Consider the following 22561-nt stretch of genomic DNA (forward strand, 5'->3'; position numbering starts at 1 on the left):
GTTGTATGAAATCATTCATTAAAAAGAAGTACTTATTTTATTTTCCAGTTAGCCAACAATTGTCCTTCTGTTAACGTTCATACAACCAGAAAGTGTTATTTGTGGATTTTGTATAAAGTTAAATGTGACGTCAGGCGACAGAGGGCAAGCTCTCCTGAGTGTAGTGCTATTTGTTTTTTTAAATATAGCTAGTTGATCAGTTTCAGATCTATATAACAATGGTATAGTAATTATATACATATAAGTAATACTGATGATAATATTTTTATAATAGTATAATAATTAAAAGCCCCAGTCTATCAGGGAAGAGTTCTTATTTTGTTTTTGCTTCCCTTAGAATCAGTCAAGAAAAATGTAGAGCGTAACATATTGTTTTTCTATTTTCTCCGTGAACTTGTTGGATTTAGTTTTCATAGGGATGCTGAGTTGATTAGTGCCTCTTTATCAAGCAAAACATGAAGTGAACACACAATGCTGACAGGAAAAGACAGCAGATCAGAGAATGCAGTACACATCAGAGCAGAGTGCATGATATGCCTACTATTATGAAACACAAATCCTATGTTTATTTATTTTGAATAATTATTTTAGAAACGTTAGGATTTTGATCTTTTAAAATAAATTCTAGGAGGTAACCACATTTTATTCTGCACTTTCAGCTCCAATGGTAGAGAAATCAAATACACTACTACTCTGTCCATGTGTCATTTAATCATTTAATTAAAGCACTTTCATAGTTGCTGCATTTCAATTTCATACCCATGAGCTGGATTCAATAGACTAAACATAAACCTACATCATATCTTTCCCTTCAGATATGCATGAAAACTTTTTTTCTGATCTGTTCTTGAAACTTGTATCTTTGAAAAAATAATTCAGTTACCTTAGCATAATTAATATCTTTTAACATTTATCAGAGTGCTGGAGTACCTCTCCTATGAAGACAAGCTGAAGGAGCTAGGCTTGTTCAGTCTGGAGAAGAGAAGGCTGCAAGGAGACCTCCTTAAGACCTTCCAATATTCAAAGAGAGTTTATAAACAGGAGTGAATTCAACATTTTACATGGGCAGATAGTGATAAGGAAAAAGGAAGGGATTTTAAACTAAAGGAAGGGATTAGATATCTGGGTAAGATTTTTCACTGTAGGGGTGAGGTGCTGGAACAGGCTGCCCAGAGAGGGTATGGATGTCCCGTCCCTGGAGGTGTTCAAGGCCAGGTTGGACGGGGCCCTGGGCAACCTTATCTAGTACCTGAACTAGTGATTGGCAACTCTGCCTGTGACAGGAGGGTTGAAACTTGCACTTTGCTTTGTTGAACCCCATTAAGTTCACATGAGCCCGCCTTTTACCAAGGTTTGTCTGGATCCCTTCCTTCTGCCATATCGAGAGCACCACTCAGCTCAGTGTCATCAGCAAACTTGCTGGAGGTGCACTCAATCCCATCATCGATGTTATTGATAAAGAAGTCTCAAGACAGACCCTGGCGGGACACCATTCATCACCAGCCTCCACCTGGACATAGAGCCATTGATCACAACCCTCTGGCTGTCACCTTCCAACCAATTCCTTACTCAATGAATAGTCCAACCCTCAAATGTGTATCTCTTCAATTTAGATAAGGTGAGGTACCATGTCATAACCCTTGCAGAAGTCCAGGTAGATGACATCAGTTGTCTTTTCTTTGTCCACCAGTGCCGTCACTCCATCATGGAATACTTTGAAGTCAAAGTTCTCTTTCAATATGAAGTGTATTGTCATTCATATTCCTTAGCATTATCCAGTGCACCCTAAAATAATTGTTGAGTATTATCTGAGCTTGGACTTTCATATTTAACACTACTTTAATATTGGCATTAAGTGCAGAATTTTGCCAGTGTGCTTGCAAGAGTAACTGTAACTGTAGCTATTGAAATATACTCACTCACAATTATTGTCTGGTGGAGACTTTTTCACTTTTAAGGAGATTAGTAGAATGATTTCTGTACCTGGAAGGAGGAAAAAAAAAAAAAAAAGAAGAAGAAAGAAAGAAAGGAAGAAGAAGAAAACGACTTTCTTAAAGCAGTGTTTTTCTGGAGAAAATTGTAATGCAGTCTTTGCAGATTTGTTTTAAAACCTTTGTATATTATAGGTGTGTAAAGGTGTTTCACAGAAGAAAAGTTTATGGCTAAATCAAGTTCATTGAAGTGTAAGAAGCAGAAAAGATTATGCACCCTAATCCTTTCAGTTTGATAAATGCAGTATAAGTTACTTGCTACAAAATGCCAAGTCATTCTAATAGTACACTGATTATTCTTCTCTTTACCTTAAAAGTGCAAACTTCTAATATTCTACTAAATTTCCAATCTTCTACTTTTAATATATCAGTTTTTTTGTTTTAATTGGAGAGGGAGGAAATAATTATGAAATAGATATTTTGTAGGTACTGATATATTTTAAATGCACAAAAATAGGTTGTTTTTTTTTTTTTTTTTTTTCTAAGTGTGGTGCAAATATAAATGTATACAAGTAATGAGGAAAGTATTTAGCCCTTCTCAGAAATTCTTTCTGAGTGAATACTAGAGATTGTGGGATAAGAAATGTCTGCTGCAGCAGAAAAAGTAAAGCATATAGGCAAGGTAACAGAGATCAAACTAGACAAAACAGGAATGGAAGTCTGATGGAGCAGTGTGTGTCAGGAGTTTCAATGTTGAATCATCTCTAAACTGCAAAATGGATATTTTTTCACAATCCACACAGAAGGGGCTTATTACCATGCATTTTAAGAGCTATAAACCTTATTTATCCTTTCATGTGAGGGTGGATTATAAAGCTTCTTTAGAAAGGAGGCTTGAAAAACGTTTTGTACCAGAGGAGGTTTAGGTTGGACATTAGGAGAAAATTTTTATCTCAGGGTGGTCAGGCACTGGAATGGCTGCCCAGGGAGGTGGTGGAGTCGCCATCCCTGGCAGCGTTCAAGAGGTGCCTGGATGAGGAGCTGCGAGATATGGTTTAGTAGCTTGTGGTACTAATAGGAATGGGAAGGTGGTTGGACTAGATGATCTTGCAGGTCGTTTCCAACCTTGTGATTCTATGATTCTGTGATTCTATGTTTCTATGATTCTATGGCATTTCCATGTTTATTTCTTTGTTTGACTTTCCTGGAAACAAACTAACGCAATCTTCAGTGGTTACTGTTTAGAGCAATGGAGTTGGGTTATCCCAAGCATCCCTTGGCTTTCTTCTGATTATTCCACTACATTCTTGTAAGTTTTTCAAATCCATTTGATGAACTTGAGCATATTGTCCTGGTTTGGATACATGGTACCCAAAACTCTGAACTATCCAGACAGACTTCAGGATAGTTCCTGCTTTTCTGCTGGACTGCCTACAATGACCTTGCCCAAGTAGAGTACAGTTAGCTCCTTAGAAAGTCCCATTCTTGGGAGTACTTTTTGCTCCTCTGGAACAGGCCAGTCAGGAGCAGCACTTCAGTCAGTGAAGTTCAGCTGGATGCTGTTTTACACATTTCAGCATACTTACAGATGGATGTGATATCTTCCCTGTACTTAATGTCTACCAAAGTGGAAGACAGTTCATCCTATTAAATTTTCCACATATCTCAGCCTTTTCTGTTTCTTCGTCACTTTATTTCCCTTCTACTTTATCACATATTTGTCAACATATTTTAAAAAATGAAGGGCTCAGAATAATGTTATTTGTAGCTGGAAATTGGATTAGGTTTCCCACACTGAAATAAAAGGACAGAAATGTCATTCTGGAATTGAGTATTTTATCAAAGAAAAATTCTATAACTAATAATTGTTACTATTAATATGATTATCGCATTTAAAGAAAACCAATCTGTTTCATGCCTTTAAAATGTCTATTTTAATTTTTCACTTCAGAAATATGAAGTAGTGACTTGAGTATACACTATCTTCCAGTATTTGAAAGCAACTTCTACATATAAATGAATTATCCTCATCTGTAGCTCTAAATGATGAAAAAAAAAAAAAAGTTATTCAATAAATGAATGTAGCACAGATCTTGTCTTCTAGATTTAAAGTCTTGATTTACATTTCAAAGTGTTTTGGAGGATTATTCATATTCAACTAGTCTAGGTTGATTACGGGGTCTCCTTCCATCTTCAGCAGAAGACATTCTCCAGAGGCATCTTACATCTTTTAAATACCTACTGTAGGAACAACTGCCATTTAGAGCTACATCTCTCTTTGCAAGAGGGATAGAAAACTGAGTAAAATTAGGTACTTAATTTTTAGACTTTTTTAGACCTACTGAAGATAAGTGAGATTGATCTGTTCTCCTGAGAGTCTAATCCTTGGTTTCCTTTTGATACTCTGAAAAGTGTTCTTAATGTGTGCCATTGAAATGCTTCAGATTAATGCTTAAATGGACTGCATGTCTCTGTAAATTAGATTCATGTAATGAGTAGTAAGAATTGGTAAAATTAAACATAAGCTTTAACTAATTAACTGATAAAGAGAGATAAAGCTTTCTTTTTATCTCTTATCTCTATGATGCCTAAGATTCTTTCACTGCCATTCTCCTCAGTGAGAGTTTCTGACTCAGAAACCATTACCACCCATGAAAATCTCCCTCTATTTTCTTTATTTAAAGAAAATGATTATTATCAAGGGACAATGCGGTAAAACCGTATCAGCTTATCCTTCTATTTAAATATTAATTAAGATCCTTAAAAATGGCTTTTTGATGTATAGTAATTGGAGAGTCAAAGTTACAGTCAGAGCGGGAATGTTAAAGATTAACGCTAGATATCGCTTGTTGTCAATTTTTTGGTACTCTGGGGAGACCTTCTAATTAGAGAAGGCTCAGTTATTACACTAGATGACTGTTTTTGTGACAAGTCATGTTAAGAACAGTGTACACCTTATTCTCAGGTCACTGACTTGAAAAGCACTTTCTATTCTATTAAGTTTCATTATCTTTAAAGCCCTCTGAACTACGTGAAACTTTACTACGTAAAGCTTTAATAACCAGAAGCTCTTTTCTTTAGGGACGCTATCATAATCTAATCTTCAGTGGTTAAAAAATGACAATCTTTTAGTCTCAGTCTATACCATCAGCAGTTAGTTTTCCATCAAATAAGTGTGTTAAAGATGTCATTTTTTTCCCCTTTTCTTGGCTTTTGAACTAGTGGTATCTTTTCTCATCTTTGGTTTTAAATGTTTTTGCTTTTTCTCTTTTATCTATCAAGAATGGATTTTATTTTCATTTATGGAGTAAATGTAGTCAAAAGTTTTCTGTAAGGCTTCAATGAAATGATAGTCAAACCTAAGAAAACTTTCATGTAATAGTTAAGTTATGGAGGCCACAGAACAAGCAAAGCCCTCACTTATAAGATATTAAATCATAGAGATTTTCCAAGTAAAAAAGATATATGAATTAAAAGACTGTGATTGTACTTTGGCTCTTTTGAATAACCTCAGCACACTTGAGCTTATGACTGTCCTTATGACAGAGATGTACTCTGCTTCTTGGGGAGCATACATATAGGTGCCTTTATGGGACTGCAAAACAAATGAAATTGCATCAAAGATATATAACTTATTTTCTCCATAATAGCCATGAAATGAAAATGGGTCCTCACAGTTTCATTTTTAGTATTTGTAAGATTTTGAATGGGAGTGTCTGAGGCCTCCATACAAAGGGTTTTTTGCAGAAAGGGCCAGGGAAGGAAAAGGACTGGAAGGGCTGTCCCATGGAGATAGTGCCCCCTCAGCCATAGAGAGAAAACAAAGGACACTCTCACTTTGTGTGTTGTGGTTGCTCAGTTACTGTTCTTAATTAGAATGTAAAAGCAGATGACACAGTACCCTAACTAGTACATAATTATCTCTTTCTTTTTTCTTCTAATATTGTAAATGATCCTCTACAAAACACTAAATTACTTGTGAAATAATCATGCTTTTTGTTTCTTAAATTTATTCCAAGTCATAAAAACAAACATAAGTTCCTTAAGCAGTTCTGTCATTTTTTTTCCTTTATAATGAGGATTTTCTTTCTGTTATTCTCCTCACAAGGCAAAGACAGAGTATCATTTTGGAGGAAAGAGTGGGCTGCAAGTGTGGCTGCGTTGCACTCTTTTCAAATGTATGCAGTTTAATATAGGAATACAGCACAAATAGAATCATAGAATCATAGAGTGGCCTGGTTGAAAAGGACCACAATGATCATCTAGTTTCAACCCCCCCTGCTACATGCAGGGTCCCCAACCACCAGACCAGGCTGCCCAGAGCCACATTCAGCCTGGTCTTGAATGCCTCCAGGGATGGGGCATCCACAGCCTCCTTGGGCAACCTGTTCCATTGCATCACCATGCTCTGTGTGAAAAACTTCTTCCTAATATCTAAACTAAACCTCCCCTGTCTCAGTTTAAAACCATTCCCCTTTGTCCTGTCACTACCCACCCTCGTAAACAGCCATAAAATAATTGCTATTCAGTCTGTGTAGTATGTATCACTTTACTATTGGGCATCTTGGAAAAAAACACCAGGTTGCCATCTTTTAGTTTTGTCAGAAATAAAAGAACTTCTTTGTATATGATGTGATGTCCTCTTCACTGACTGCCAGCTCTGTGAACAAACATGATGGCAGTGATGAAAGCGTGTGATGATTTGTTCAACATTTATTTTTTAATTTTATGTGTCCATAAACTCTGTACAAAATTATCAGTATTTAACCTGGCAAAAAAGCTCAGCACCACACAGCTGTTCACTCACTCTTCATCTTCCCATTAGGAAAAAAAAAAAAGGTAGAACGTGTAGGTTGAGATGAAAACTATTTATTAATGCAGAAGAGAAAGAGAGAATGGTAATTATATTTATATATATATACACATGTATTTACAAAACAAGCAATGCACAGAACAACTTCTCACCACCTGCTGATCAATGCCCAGTCAGTCCCTGAGCAGCAGCTCCTCACCTGGCCTATTCCCTCAGTTTTATAGTTTTGCACATGGTATCCCGTGGTATGGAATATCACTTTGGTCAGTTTAGGTCAGCTGTCCTGGTTCTGTTCCCTCCCAGCTCCTTGTGCCTCCCAGACCACTTATGGGCAGAGAAGCTGGAAAAACTGGAATGGCCTTGGCAACATCGGTGTAGTGTCGATGTTGTTTTTCTCCTATAGCCAAAACATAGCATCATACTAGACACTGTGAAAAAATAACTCTATACGAGCTGAAACCAAGACCAATATGAATGGATATATTCTAAAAATTAAATTATATAAGAGATAAAATATTACATATGGAAAATTGATTCTGATATTTGTAGTACATTAAAAAATAATGAAAAGTATTAATTAAAAGTATTAATTCCTGGAAATGTAACAGTGGTGTCATGACCTTCAATAGCACTTCCATATTATAACCGAGGATAGAAACATAGGAAGTAATTAAAAATATCACAATGAGGTAAAAAAAAAAAAAAATCATCTTGACTGCACTGAAGATACTTTTTTTCAACCTTTCCTGTTTGTGGTGATGCAACTGAATATTGGGAATTGGAAGATGATCAACCTTAGTGGCCTTAGTAACTGGCTGAATTCTTTGAAAGCTGAAGTAACAGACACAGTTATGTCAGAAGAAGGGAGGGAAAGCAGCCTACCCACTGTGAATAAATGTAGCTGTTCTCAGTGCATCTCCAGTGAGACTTGTTTTCTGATGTACAGGCTACTATGTCAGATATGTAATCTGGGAAATCTTCCAGAGAAATCATTACAAAATAAAGTTCTCAACATTAGCTGTGCTGTTTAACTATTTTCCTTTCTCAGACTGTCACTACTAGTAGCATTGAAGATTGCACTGGATGATGGACTGAGAGCATAAACCACTTGCAGAGCAGCACTGACATCAACACTGTTTTCTAGTACACTGAAATTATTCTTTAACAATCTGTAGCCATTTTTTGAAAATTAAGAGCTCTGTCATTGCTATTGCACCATTTGGCTATGGGTAAAAAGCCATATTTTGGAACAGAAAAATAAGTTTCTTGTCTGACATTTGAGAAATGATGGAGTGGGAGTAATGCACCTGATTGCTACTTGGACTGATGGTATCTCCTTGCCTGTCTGATACTGCTAATCTATTCTACATTATCTTGTGCTTCAGGAAAAAAATCAGGCCTAAACTGAAGAGGAGGATGTTAATGATGACATTGCTTTCAGCATTTTGTCTGTGACAACATCCTACTGATTATCATGTTGTTACACATGGTGTCTATCTGGTCCCACTTTCAGAAATATCTGGAGAACTGGAGGGCAAACAGACAGTACGAGATGGGCACCACTCTTTGTTGGGAAGATCTATTAAAGACAATGCAATAATCTTGTTTTAAATAAGTTTTTGAGTCTGCTTTGTCATAAATCTTCATCACCTGTTTGCATCACTAAGAGCGTACAAAAAAAATAATCCTTAAGTAGTGCATTATTGTATGAGAATTGCCAGTCACGACCTGAAGCAGTGGTTGAGCACCAGTTGAGAAGGTGTGGCTAACCTAGGGAGCTCAGGTGCAAGTAATGCACCTGAGCAACCTAAAGGGCTGGACCCTGGGACCACCCCTCCTTACCCTCATTTAAGAGTTAGTAGCCAAGGGAGCAGTATCTCGCTCTTCAGACTGCACTCTTTTTAAGACATCACCAGTCTCTAGAAAGGGTGAGCTACCTTCTTCTATTTTGCTTTCTAAACTAAATCTTAGTAGATATCTTTATAAGAGTGTTCCTGTTCTAGTAGAAAGTACTGTCATTGCCTTCCATTACTCCACAGTTACATACAGTGGAGTCCAGGGAGAGGGGCTATTTTTATTGGTGGAATAGGGGGCAACAAAAGTCCTGCTCCTGGATTCAGCTGCTGTAAGGTTTTGTGGAAGCAGAGATGGTCTGGAGCTACTTTTCCCCTCTTTGTAGACAGTTAGCCTGAAGGTAAAACCTGAACGTTAACAATTCATAATAAGTAGCCCAGCATTGACCTTGAACTAACTAATCAACAATCTCAATGGAGCATTAGTGTAGCTTTAATATTTTATGCACTTCACAAAATCAAGAATTGAAATAAAAGAAATATTTGTGGTATTTTAAATTTCATAGTGGCAACTAATCTTTATGTGTAAAGATCAATGAAAATACTTCTCTAAAACCATCCTTGAAAATAATGTATACATATATAGGAGAACAGACCTTTCTGGACATGGTGGTAATTAAGTGCTAACAAGGTAATATTGGTATCAGTTTCTGAATTTCCAGTCAGACTCCTGGAATTAGTCACAGCAATAGGCATGAATAAAATATGATGACACAAGTTATTTGATTGTAAGTTAACAGTAAACCTCAGTCGCAGGAGACTTTTAAACTTCTAATAATTACTCTCTTATTATAAATGCCAGTGGCATTAATACCTAGAATGTTGCTGTTCCAGAAATTCTAATTACCCAAGGGGTGCTGTCATTGTTCAGAAGAGTTGATGTTTCTTATTCTATTACTGGCTTTTCCAAACTAGAATCTAATGCCCAATTTCTCTTCTCCCTCGATGACAGTATCTCCAAGGCCGAATTCTTTAGCAATCTAAATGTTTGTAGCTGCATTGGCTTTAATGAAGGTCTACCAATGCATTCCATTGCCCACTTTATCTGGAAGTCAAAGCTTTGGTGGTAAAGAATGAAGATCTTTTAGTGAATATTTCTCCTCCTGGAACACAGCATTAGTTTTGAATTACGTTTCTCTGGTACTCCAATAATACCTTGTTGTTAATATAATATATAAGGGTTTGTAACTATTCATAGTTTTAAAAAAGGAGTAGAGTGTAAAAGATGAGCACGCACATTGTATATAAGAAGCTACAGTTTCATGGTGCCACAGTCTTGTCCTACCTTCTGAAGGAGCAATTCCTGTGACTGTATTTTTTTTCATATATTTTACAGTAGTGGAAAAGAAATTATTTGATTTTTTTTCAGAAAAAAATATTTTTAAATACCGTGAATTGCAGTAGATTATTGTTGTTTTCATTTATTCTTGATCACTTCTTCTTGTATTCAGAAAACCACCTGATCCTTCTCAAATTTTGAGGGATTAGAGATAACAGTCATAGTTGTAGCAGTCCAGCATAATGCCAGAGTTGTGTTTGAGCAGGGTCTTGAAGACAAGTTTCCACATAAAATGTGAAACAGGAAGCAGAGAGGGAATCAAAAATAATGCAGATGGAGTGGAACCTTAACTCTGGTGGTATCAGTACAGAAATATACGTTGGTTTCAGTAGACAAATGCGTCTCCAGATGTTATTCACATAACTTTTGCATCTGTTTTTTGTACAGATCAAAGTAGACAAAATGGACTAGATAACAAAATTAGAGCAGTAGTGAATAGATGCTTGATATCTGCGATCCTGTGTCACCTCTCTGCTAGAGTTCTGGTCATTTCTTCAGGATTTCGAGAAGTTTGGTTCGTCTCTCTGAGAATTCAGTATATTTACATTCAAGGTGGTACTTTGTCCATATGAATCAACAAACTTATTAGATGTAAGTCAAGCAGGCTTTCTCATTTTCTTGAAAAAACTTGTAAAAACCACATACAAAGCAAATTCTTGAGTGGACTTTGAGTTGTACCTGCAGTGAACAGTCAAATGTAATGTCATTGGTGCCCCTTTCCATGACTTTTGTAGGATAATTTATTTCCTTGACAGACCATCTTACAATTTAAAAGAAGTAAGAGCTTGGGCTGAGCAATACTGCTGTAGGAGTTAGGAATGAAAATTTATTTTTAATTAAATTATCAAAATGGAATAGTCACCACCATGGACATTACTGTGTTGTATTCTATGAAACTTCTTATAACATTTCAGTTTATTTTGCATCCTGTAGCACAACTGAAAAAATACTGTTGAAATACCTCTAAAACATTATAATTATTTATATTCTAGTTGAAATCCAGCTAATTTGATTATACCAATGTAGTTGAAATAGTACCACTCTGGGATTAATGCTTGGTTGTGGTAATCTGTGATTTATTTCTGTGTGATTTACTCACGCTGTATTAATAGAGGTTTTTTTCTGTTTGAGTTTTTGCTTGGTTTTATTTCTTGCTTCCTTTTTGTAAGCAAGCACAATCTACATAAATACAGTTCTTAAAAAATTTAACTTGCTCAAAAAAATCAACAGGAACAGATTTCCTTTGCTTAGGGTTTTCTTTCTTTAGTAAGAGAATTCCAAAGAAGTCATACTGGAGATGTGATCTCCATGTATGCTGTTCATCAAAGTTTTATGAGTTTTCTTTCAGAGAAAAAGAATTGTCAGCTTTCATAGGAAGTGTTTCATCTGAGGCTGCTTGGTTGTTTTTCCACTTTCTTTGTGATCTTTCTGAGATATATACCTTGGAATTCAAGAAGTTGTGGAAGGCATTGTACTTGAATTAAGTCTAAATCATACAGTGAGATACTGTTCACCACTTTTTCCTTTATTTTAACATAAGGATATTGTAATTTTGCTGTTCAGATTTTAAGTCTTTACTATTCAATATTTGTACTTCTTTACGGCAAAAGACAAATTCAGAAATAACTTCAATTTCTTAAAGGATTGTCAAATGCAGACGTTTACCTTGTTTTCTATCTTGCAAACTAAGTATACCCTCTACACAGTGGTCTGCATGCTGTGCAGAAATTTACTTGATTATGGTATGTGAATGGCTGAATGCCCCCACTGTGTTTGCATGAATGGTTGTGGTGGTTGTTTTCTTCTTAATATCAAGTAGGCAAAATCTGTTTTGGTTCTAAACAGGACAGCAGAATTCCTTCATGGGTAGCGAAGGCATTTCTGTTATCTAGATATGCAAGTCAGTGAACCTTTATAGTTACCCATCTGTACCCATGCCATCAACTCGGATCCTTTTATATCAGATCAGTGTGGGCTTCCCTGTCCCAAAGTTAGGCTGAGAGTGACCAAATCCAAAGTAGTGTGAAGTTCCCGTATTTCTCTGCACTGCCAGTTGCTTGTAGTGATGCTGTGCAGCTGTATCTCTAGTAAGAGACTGAAAATCAAATCCATGTACTTGTGTAATGATGTTTCAATATTCTTGAAACAGCACCAGTTGTATCTGGAAGTAACATTAACATCCACTACTATTTCCTGTGGACTGTTTTCACATTCCTAACTAGAGTCTTAGAGCAAAACATGCTAAAGCATTCCTGTCTATGGGTAACTGAGTTGCAAAAATCTGTATAGCAGGTACTAAGAAATTCTGTACTATTGCCAAGACATAGAATTAGACTAGAAGTAATATAATAATTTCCTTTTTTTTTTTTTTTTCCCTCCTCCTCTTTCTGAATCTTTCTGATTCCTTCTCCTCTTTCTGGTACTAATCTAGCAAATATATGTTGATCTTTAGGATCAATGGGGTGCTTGTTAAAATTAAGTAACTTGCATGCATGCTTTTTGAATCAGCTCAGTGGCTTTGTTGACTGCTCAGACTTTCAGCTGCTACTGGAGTCACATTGACATCTTCACATTAATGCTTTTTAAGTGGCTTTAAAAATAAAATACAAATATACTACTTATTCACTATGTTTATAGTGAAGATTAATGATCTCTGAAGTGTATTAGAACTTGCAGATACTCAGGCTTCGTTGTTAAGACAGTTTTTAGAAAAACTAAAAAATATTTGTATTGGGCAGCCCTTTATGTAGTAGTCTTGATTTAATTATTTCAGTAAATATATAAAGGGGTGTTAATATTACTTGAGTTTTTTTAAGCCTATGTCTTGCTGTCATTTACAATGCTTTCAGTCTCTCTGGAAGTAGCTTATTGTTCTTCAAATTCAAAATTGGCAGTGAAATGTAACTATCATTTCAAACATTGATATGCTCTTACGTCTTTGCAGTAGTCTCATTTTACTTTTATTTATTGGAGCAGGCTATATTAAAAATTGAATGATAGATTGCAGACAAATCAGCGATGTTAAAGAGTGAATGGGTCACTAGGCTTCTCTGTTTTCATTCATTCCTTAAAGTGACCTGATTATCTGTTTACTGGACCGTTAAGTAATTTGCTTAGACTTGAAGTTCATAACAGAGCATTGTATCTTTCTCTTTTGGATTAAAAATACATATGGGGCATCATATTAAACCCAATTGATTAGAAGAACTTTTGTGAGAAACTTCTTCCGTATGAAAAATTGGTAGGAACAGCACTTCCCTGATTTCCTTTGGCATGACACACATGAGATTATCCTGAAGTTACTAGATATCTGTAAATTTTGGTAATTAATCTCATGGAAAAAAAAAAAAAAGTTTGATTATGAGTGTAAGCTGGCTACAGAGAAAATATGTCAGAGAAAAAGGGATCCTTGTTCCTGAGATAATCTTCTGAAAATCTGAAAATAATTGAAGAGGACAAATGAGAATTCTGTTTCATGTGAATGTTTGATGGTTACTGAAATTTGAAGATGGGTTACGTAGAAGATTAGATTCATTTGATTAGGGCTGGGGTACAATGCATTGCTGAAAGTGATTGTTAATGCTGCCTGCTTTGACCACAGCTGACAGATGTTCTCAGGAAAGCACTGCTGAGTCATTAATTTGTGCAGGTAATAATAAATATATGTATACTTATTTTATCTGTTTATGTAAATGCACACTTAGTGTATATATATATAAAATAGAAAGTATAGATATATTTATATACATAAAATGTTTTAAGGGACCTCATATATGGATCAATGCTTACAGGCAATTTGAAATTCAATACATCATATTAGCTGAGCTCTCCTAGAATGGTATCTTTTTCTACTGTCACTGCTTCATTTCCTCTTCTGGGAAAGGAAGGATTTTAAATTTCATCATCTAAACTTAAGTTTTCTAAAGGGACTCTTCATTTATTTTTTTTTTTAATATGAGTAATATACTCACTTAAGAGACATTCATTGATCTGGTAGAATATAAGCAAGGCCTGTGGTTAAAGCATTGCTCTGCTAAAGCCAAGATCATTAGGAAACTGCATCACAAAAAAAATGGAAGACTTAAATATGGTGACCTAATATCACAGGCATGAAATATATATGTATATATATATATATATATATATATTTTAAAGTATCATCACATCAGCACACATCAGGATGTGTGCTTTCAAGAGCAGAAAAAAAGTGTTACATGTTGTGCTTGACTTAAATAAAAATAAGACAAAAGCAGTCCCCTGGTAGTTCAATACATTTCTGCTGCTCACTGCTTCTTCTCTTATTTTGTATTCTGAACCCTCAGGAGGGCTTCAGCAGGACAGATACTTGCTTCTTGGCAATCTGTTAGTGGCAGACAGTTCTATTCAATAAGCTATATAGAAGCACATTCAAAAGATGCAATGAATCAGTATGTCCTTCTGCACACACTGAAAAATAAAAACTAGGTTTCTCTAAAGTAGCAGTCAGTCCTGTACAGATGGTAGCAATGTTTTCAACTGCTCAGAATTGTGAGAATAACTAAAAATTTTAAAATTCTTTTTTTTTTTTTTTTTTTTTTATAAATCATAAAATCATAAATGGCCTGGGTTGAAAAGGACCAGAATGATCATCTAGTTTCAACCCCCCTGCTAAGTGCAGGGTCCCCAACCACCAGACCAGGCTGCCCAGAGCCACATCCAGCCTGGCCCTGAATGCCTCGAGGGATGGGGCATCCACAACCCATGTCCTGTCCTTTCTTAATATTCAAGATTTAGTCATGTACTCAAATTTCCTAACATAAGTAGCAATAAACTATGTGGTGTGTTGATCAATAAAATTAGAAATCATAAGGAATACCCAGCTTGGTTTCTGGGGTGCATGTGAATTTTGAACTCTTTAATCAGGCGGTTAAAAAATAGTTGATTCTCTTCTATGCCCTGGAGGATCCATGAGCGTCCAAGATCTCTAGGGGACTATCTTGCACAGTTGGTGACAGAGTGCCCTAAATAGTCATGATCTGAACTGGTGTTCCAGATGCTTCACAGCCAGGTCTCAGGAGCTAAGCTTTAAAAAAAAAAGCATCAAATAATACCATTTACAGCACAGACTGGAAGTGCCTAGCAGTAGGGTTTGTGATTTTTGTAGTTTCTATTCTTCAGCTCACTCTCTTATAACAAACTGAAATCCTTATTGTAATCTCATGTCTCTGAGAGTGGAGGCTTTAACAAAAACACTAAATGTAACTAGACTTGCCATAAAACAACAGGAGCTGGCAGTATAATGAGCAATTGCATTGCTTCAAGCAAGCAAAGCAGAGAACAGAACAGCAGTTACCTAAACTGGCCTATTAATCTTTAAAAGTGTTCCTGAATGCAGGTAGGAACATTCTCGTTAGTCTCAAAAAAGGGAGTTATTTTTCTTGTTGGAAATCTTAACATTCAAGAGAGCTTTCAAAAGTCTTTTTATGGTGCATTTTAATGTCTTTGGACTCTCATACACATCCTTGAATTTAGGACTCACTATCTCATGTGCTTTTTTCCTGCAAAGAATTCACCTTGTCTTCTAGCAGGGAAGTTGTTGTATTCCTCAGCTCAGGCTGGAAAGGGAGAATGCAGAGCCAACCAAAGATAAAGGGAGTTATTAAAATTAACTGTACTGCTATTGCAACATTTCATTCCAAATCATGCCTTTATCCCCCTGCTTTCTCTTTTTTTTTTCTTTTTTTCACAACCACTGTGTGCAAAATAAAATTATTCGGATGATAATAAAAATGAATCCTGTTTTGGTTTGAGGCTAGATTCAATATGTGGAACAGGAGCAATTATGTAGGATTTTGGCACCAATTGTGCCTGCTATTTGCATATATTTCCTAGGAACATTAGAAGTACCACCTCATGCAAGGATTGGTTTTGCAGTTTCTCACATCAGGACATCCACAATGTGAATGATGGAGAACTATGTAAAACCAAGCAGTTTTAGCACAGAAAACGCCAAGCCAGGCATTTCTATTTTAAGAGTAGAAATCCAGTCTCTTAACATTTCAAGAGTATTCTCAGTAAATACGTATTTTCTTGATGAAGCAGTCTGTTCATAGAATGCTTAGAGACTAGAATGGTGCTCAAGTTGAATCCTTCTGTTTTAAGTATCAAAAATAATATATTGAAAAACAGTGTGGAAAGAGTTTTCTATAGCAGTTTGTCTTTGAGGGAAGGTATGTTAGTGACAAATTTTAATCTCCTTTTATTTAAAACCATGTAGAATTCTTTAGAGATCTGAGCACTTTTGTTTGAAAACAATGGCAAAGATAAAAAAAAAAAAAAGGTTAAAATGGTGTTCCTGAGACTGAATATTTACATTATAAGCTGCTTTTTCAAATGTGCATAGTTTAAGAATCTTCTAGACATAAAATTTTTATGATCTGTAATTGGATCCTGTTTACACATTTTGTGTATGAAGACTTTTTCAAGCCTTCTTTCACATGTTCTTGGTATTGCCCTGAGATGTTTTCCCACAGTATATGTGCTGATGAATATATATATATATGTCACACCAATGCTGCCTTTGATTACAGTTTCGATTACACTATTACAGTTACATTTCAGTCTTCATTCTTTGCTTCAGTCAGAAATACGTTTGGCTTGACAGAAGAGCACAACAATCTGCTTTGAATTTACAGAAACCCTTATCCTAGTCTCAGTCTTCAAATATGAAAAAGGTGGTCATAGTTTGCCATCACTCCAAACATTGTTTGTCTCTTACCTGTGTCTGGATCATTAGAGGGAATAGGTGAGAGTACTTTTCAGACTAAGTGGATGGCTTAATCAGATGTCAAGGACCCCATGGGTGAAAAGCAGTCATCCATGGCTTCTTTATGCTCATACTGAACTGCCTGTGATGAGTGATGAGTAAGGTGCATATGGATCCAATCATCTTGTCTCATGTTGTTTATTCATTTGATCTTAGAGTGTATTTCAGTGATACTGTATTACCTCTCTGGATTGATTCTCAAACACAGAGACTGCCACGAAAGTGAGGCAGACCTAGGAAAAGAGATGAGCCATAAAACTGGGATTTTATCATGACTCTGAATATTGCCAGAATATCTTTAGAGCGGGACAATGGCCAAATCTAATGTTGCATAAGGAAGGCTGCAGTTTGCTTCTTTTGTCGTCATCTTATCTTAGATACTCTACTTTGAAAGTAAGTTCTGCAAATTTGATTTTAATATTGTTGGAAGGCAGAAAAAAACTTTCTGTGTGTGTGGTAAATTGAGTAATGCAGAGCAATCATTTTTATTTTTTATCATTTGAGTAGATCACTAAAATGAAATCTGACTAAGCTCAAAAGAATAAAGGATAGTAATGACTGTACTGTCTAACTTGAACTTTTTTTTTTTTTGAGTGGGGACCTCTAATCTCAGTTAGAGGAATGATGAAACTTAATAATGATGATTACTCTCCACAAAGGGTGACTGTGCTTCTTAATGTCTCTTACCTATTCTTTGGCCATGATGCTGGGACTTCCTTATCTGTTTTATCTGAAGATCTTGACACTGGAAACTTTTAGGAGTAATGGGCTTACGTGCATCACACCGTACCTCTAATTTGAATTGTATTGGGTGATAAGCACACTTGGTCCACGATACCAGTTCATTTAGAGAGCTGAGTAGTCCCAGTAGGGTCTATGCACTTGAATTGAAGGATATTCTTCTTGTATCTTTTCTCTTCAGGATGAGAGCGATATACTGGCTGTGTTATGTTTTCACTAGTAACAAACTAGAGAGACTGCCCTGAAGCAGCATGGTTCATCACTTTACCACATCATCAGTGTCAAAATTACTGAGTGGAGCTAGCTTTTACCACTAATTCATTGGGCAAGTAAAAAAACATCTGTGTAACACTGAAGCAAGAGTTTAAATTGAAAACAATTTTTTTTGAGTCAATATTCAAAATCTCAAACAAGAAAATGTGGGAGCTAGTAATAGAAATTTCCCTATTTATCAAGGGACTTCTTCAGGCTTATCTGTCCAGGTCTTCAAAACCAATCCATTCAGTACAGCAAGGGAAGATGGAGCATAACTGATCACACATAGAGCAGGCCATGACCAGAAACAGTGGTTTCAGGGAAAAAAAAGTAGTTAGAAAATTAATGTTATGCTGCCAGTGGGGCATCTTTAGAGAATGAGCATCAGCTATTAGCCAGAGTTCTTCTACAATTTCAGCAGGTCTTGTGAACACTGGAAGACATTGTTTGCATCTCATGGAGATTAATGTCTCCTTGAAATTAATTACTATGGAATGTGTGGTTCCATTGTCCATGCCAGCATCACTGCATCTTAACTACAAACTTAACTGGGAGCAGAGATTTACAAGAAAATGTACTGGTTTTCTCCTAGCACTGTGCATTACCTTTTATTAGCTATTGATCAGGTTTTGATGTAAATCTTTTCTCCACATTCATAAAAGCAGGAACAGAGTGGCAAGTCAGCATTACTTTTTTGTCTTAGAAAATGGAATGGACTTTTAGCGCATTTTCTTACTTTGTCTGGTGATTCTTATTAAATAACCTTAAATTCTCATTTTTAGTTTCTTGTAAGCACTGTACATAAGGTGAACACAAAATAAATATCCTCATTGTTACTTTTAATAATAAACAGTGTAAACTTCAGCGTGATGTTATGTTAGCATGTTATAAATGTTTGCTTCACAATTGCTTCTAACATTGGAAAGCAGCACGTTATCCACTGAAAAAAATTCAAGAATTTGATTGTACTTTCTTAAGAATTCTTAACTTCTATTAAACATATAATTGAGAATAATCCACTTGAGCGGCAGCTTTTTCACCATCCAGAGCTTCCAAATACTGAATTCACAGATACTAAAAGACTCTTAGAAATATGCTGGTATTTAAAACCTTTACAATCAAGCGTAGAGTCTTTCAATTTTATGTTTCTGTGGAGGAGAATAAAGATATACTTTTTCAAAGCCTGGCATACTCAACTCACTTTACAGATTAAAAATCTCAAAAAAAAAAAAAAGAGATAGGAGAGTGATTTTTATTTTCTTTTTTTTAGGCTTTCATTTATTGATTGGCAGCTTAACATTTATCAGCTCAAAAAGCTTATGGCTGCCATTTTGTGAAGTGATACGTTAGAGGTCAAGCTCATGCACTGAGTGGTTTTGTTTGCATTTCTGGAACTGGTCTTTGCTGGGCCTTCATTATCCTTTTACTTGGTTTGGAGACTCAGGACATAATGCACACAGTGAAAAGTAGTTATGAAGTACTCTTCTTAAGGCCTTTTTCCATATTTCTGAATAATGATAATAACAGCAGCTGCAAATGCTGTGATGACATCTCTTTTTAATCAGATAAAATAACTTTTGTTTTAGTAGTGCTGTTTCTTTCCCTCAGTGAAGCACCAGCAGCTTTGAAATATAAAAGAGTCTGCAGATGCGCCTCGTTCACTGTTTTCTTAATAAATAAGCTCATGTAATGGTCAGCAAATTCAGGGAGATATTTCTAAATATGATCATAAATTTAAGCCATTAAAAAAAAAAAAAAAAAAAAAAAAACTTCTCAGGAACCAAACGTAGCAGTATTTCAGAAGCAAAAGATTTTACCTGAAATTGCCAAAGACAACTACATGCCAAAGTACTGTGTTTTAATGGTGTTGGCAAGGTAGCAGAGCTGTTTCCCTTTTCAAACCTCCTGTTTTTCTTCACCATTGACTGCGAACTAAGCACAGGCATGAGCACAGACCATAGCTAATAAAGCATAAAGACCAAAACAAAACATAAAGAAACAATAGAGGGGGGGAAAAAAAAAAACACACAAAAAAACACCAAAACTTGAGGGCAAAGAAAGCTATGAGGGCACTTGACACATAGATTTCACAATTTATTCCCACAGTTACAATAAAGAAATGTTAACTTGCAGCGTTTGATACAGACTAACCCACACTGACAATCCACTTCTGCACTCAACAAAGAGTTACCAAAATAGATGAGTATGTGCATTCTGCTTGATAAATGGCATTTTCTACACTTGATAATTGCTAAAAGCACTTGTTAACACTGTGCAATCTCTGGTATTGTTGTACAGAGAAAGCCTCTGCTATTTCCTATGACTGTATTTGTAATTACGTTTTCATTACACTGAATTATCTGTCAACTTCAGATTTTGTGAATCGTTTTCATAGTGCAGCTGAAAATGTTCTAAACTGGTATCAAGGAACAGCACACAATGTCAAAAGAGAAATGCTTCATCAACTGTGAATGATTGATCCTACAAATCTTCATTTTAAGGGTAAAGAAGTTATGGAGAGTAAAAACATCTGCTGACTTGTTACTACTAGCTATCAGCTACAGAGATTGGCAAGATGTAATTCACCGGTTACTTTTCAAATGCGGTCAGAATAAAGGCAATTAACAGAGGTAGAACTAAGAATTTACACCAAATACACATTTTGTCGATGTGAAACTGTCACAGAAAAACTTACAGGACAGATTTTCAGAGTGAGGTACAAGTGAATCAGCATTGGTGTACATGCAATGGTCACAAATTGGCACATATGAGAATAAGGAAATCTGTCAGCCTATAGTGAGCAATGTTGTACACATTATTACAACTACCTTGAAATGTATTGATATGGGGAAAACCTAAATCTGGATCATCTAAAGTATTAATATGACTTATTTCAGGTTAATTGCCAGTGTGGAAGTTGGTTTTGGCATTAAAATGGTTCTACTTAACTTCAAGTAGGGAGCTGCCAGCCTCTATCTTGCCTTCACAGGATACAGTGGTATCATCTCCCAGTCTCCTCTATCAAGATGGTTTCATTTGCTCCCAGGCCAAGTCTTCAGCCAATAAACACTCCTGAGCCCTCTCTTTTGAAGGCAAACTCCAAAGAGATGCTTTCAAATGTAAAATTGTCCACAGAGCAATGTTGATTACTTCATGTTGGTTTGAGATGCTCCTTACCAGTCTCAGACACCTTGACTGCAAAGAGCTTATTATTTGAATCTTTGGTAGTTGGAACAATCTCATGGCCCAATTTAAAATAATACCTGATTTTTCTGTAGTTATTAATTTAAGTAAATATGTGGGAAGTTTATTTTAGATCACTTCTAGAACCATGGAGTAAGACTTTCTCTGCTTCCTGTTCAAAGAATTAATTCTTGATACACATTTTAATTAAATGATAATAAAATTGCTTTTTAGCAGTGAAGTCCATGGAGACATAGGATATGCACTGTGTTTTGTACTTGATATGATGGTTCTTCTACTGGACAGGAGTTCCAATGCACAGTTACCAAATAAATGATAAACATTTGCAATTTTCTGTCTCCCTCTTAATTGATCTACTTTCATGTTAAAATTATGTGGGTGAAGGGAGAAGGTAAGTTACGTTGTTTTCCTTTAAATAGTTAAAACCATCTTTAATTTCAATTTCTTCATCATAAATAATACTGAATTAGAGGATTTCATGCTTTTTTCTTCCCTGTCTCCTAGGAAACTGATCTCATGACCTTTAACATTTCAATGCACCGTTCTTGGTGGCGAGAGCATGGGCCTGGCTGCATACGAAGGGTGGTGCGTCCTTCTTCTCCTGGCATCCTAGATGATTACTCCTATGTCTCTGTGACAGGCTGCATAATTGATTTCCAGTACCTAGAGGTCATTCACAGCGCTATCCAAATACTCCTCTCCGTAAGTCCTTATTTCCTCCTGTACTCAGATTTCAGCAATATTTTTTGCATTCAGAGTTCAGTTCTTGTGTGCTTCTTTCTTGATAGGGTAATGTAGTGGTTGATGAATAGCAGCACAGATTTGGAACTGTGTTGTATTTTGAATTAGAGAATGATAGTCACATTATTAAAATGTCCACCACTATTCTTTTCGCTTATATCTTCCAAGGTTCTGTATAGGTGACAAATTGGGATAGTTCCTTTTTTGACCTTCACTGGGAGAGGTGAAAACTGTCTTAAGTTCGCAGCTCTCATTCATTCAGACTTGCGGAAAAGGAGAGCAGACTTGCCCAAAATTAGTTTGCCTAAACCTTTCCAAAGTTCCCTATTGCTGATGTTATTTATTCTGTCCTGAATGTTAACATATTTCATGTGATAACAGCTTAGCTTCTCCTAATGTGAAATATAAATGTGACACTTGAAAAAGGTCAGAGAAATATTAGGAATGAGAGTATACATATTTAACCACGTTACCTGTTCTTTCCTGAGACTCTGGGTTATCAGAATACTCTGCTTTCATGATCCACTTTTTGTAGTGGCAATGCCAGTCAAATTGCAAGCAATAGAAATCATTAGAGGAGGTCTGCTGTCTATCACACAGCTGTTGAGCTGTGCCACGAGTCACTAGGTATCTGAGGGCTGTGGGCAATGCCAGGAAGCACTGGGTCTGGATGAGTTACTTTGAGAGCAGAAGACCAGTTTTAGCCACAGCATTTCCTCAAATTCCTGGTTTTGCTTAAGCTCAAAAGCTTGGCACAAACTTTGTGTGACCTCCTAGAAGTGGTATCTGTTTCATCCTCTACACAGTTAGGAGTGGTACAAAGGAAATGGTCCATCAGAAGTGAGTGCATATAGGTCTGATACACCTCAGATATCTGCA

At 36.0% G+C, this 22561-nt stretch overlaps 1 protein-coding gene across 3 annotated transcripts in view; it reads left to right on the forward strand.

Annotated features, from left to right (window-relative positions):
* Positions 1-22561, forward strand: part of NKAIN3 (sodium/potassium transporting ATPase interacting 3) — a 339390-nt gene that overhangs the window by 236094 nt on the left and 80735 nt on the right. For 2 of the 3 annotated variants that reach the window (XM_090138341.1, XM_090138342.1), the window contains exon 4: positions 21446-21643. The exons of the other annotated variant lie outside the window; for it this stretch is intronic. In XM_090138341.1, the coding sequence (XP_089994467.1) occupies positions 21446-21643 (198 nt within the window). The remainder of the gene's footprint in view (positions 1-21445; positions 21644-22561) is intronic. 3 annotated transcript variants of the gene reach the window in all.

This window comes from Phasianus colchicus, chromosome 3 (genome assembly GCF_987193195.1).
Source record: "Phasianus colchicus chromosome 3, bPhaCol1.hap1.1, whole genome shotgun sequence".
Lineage (NCBI taxonomy): Eukaryota > Metazoa > Chordata > Aves > Galliformes > Phasianidae > Phasianus > Phasianus colchicus.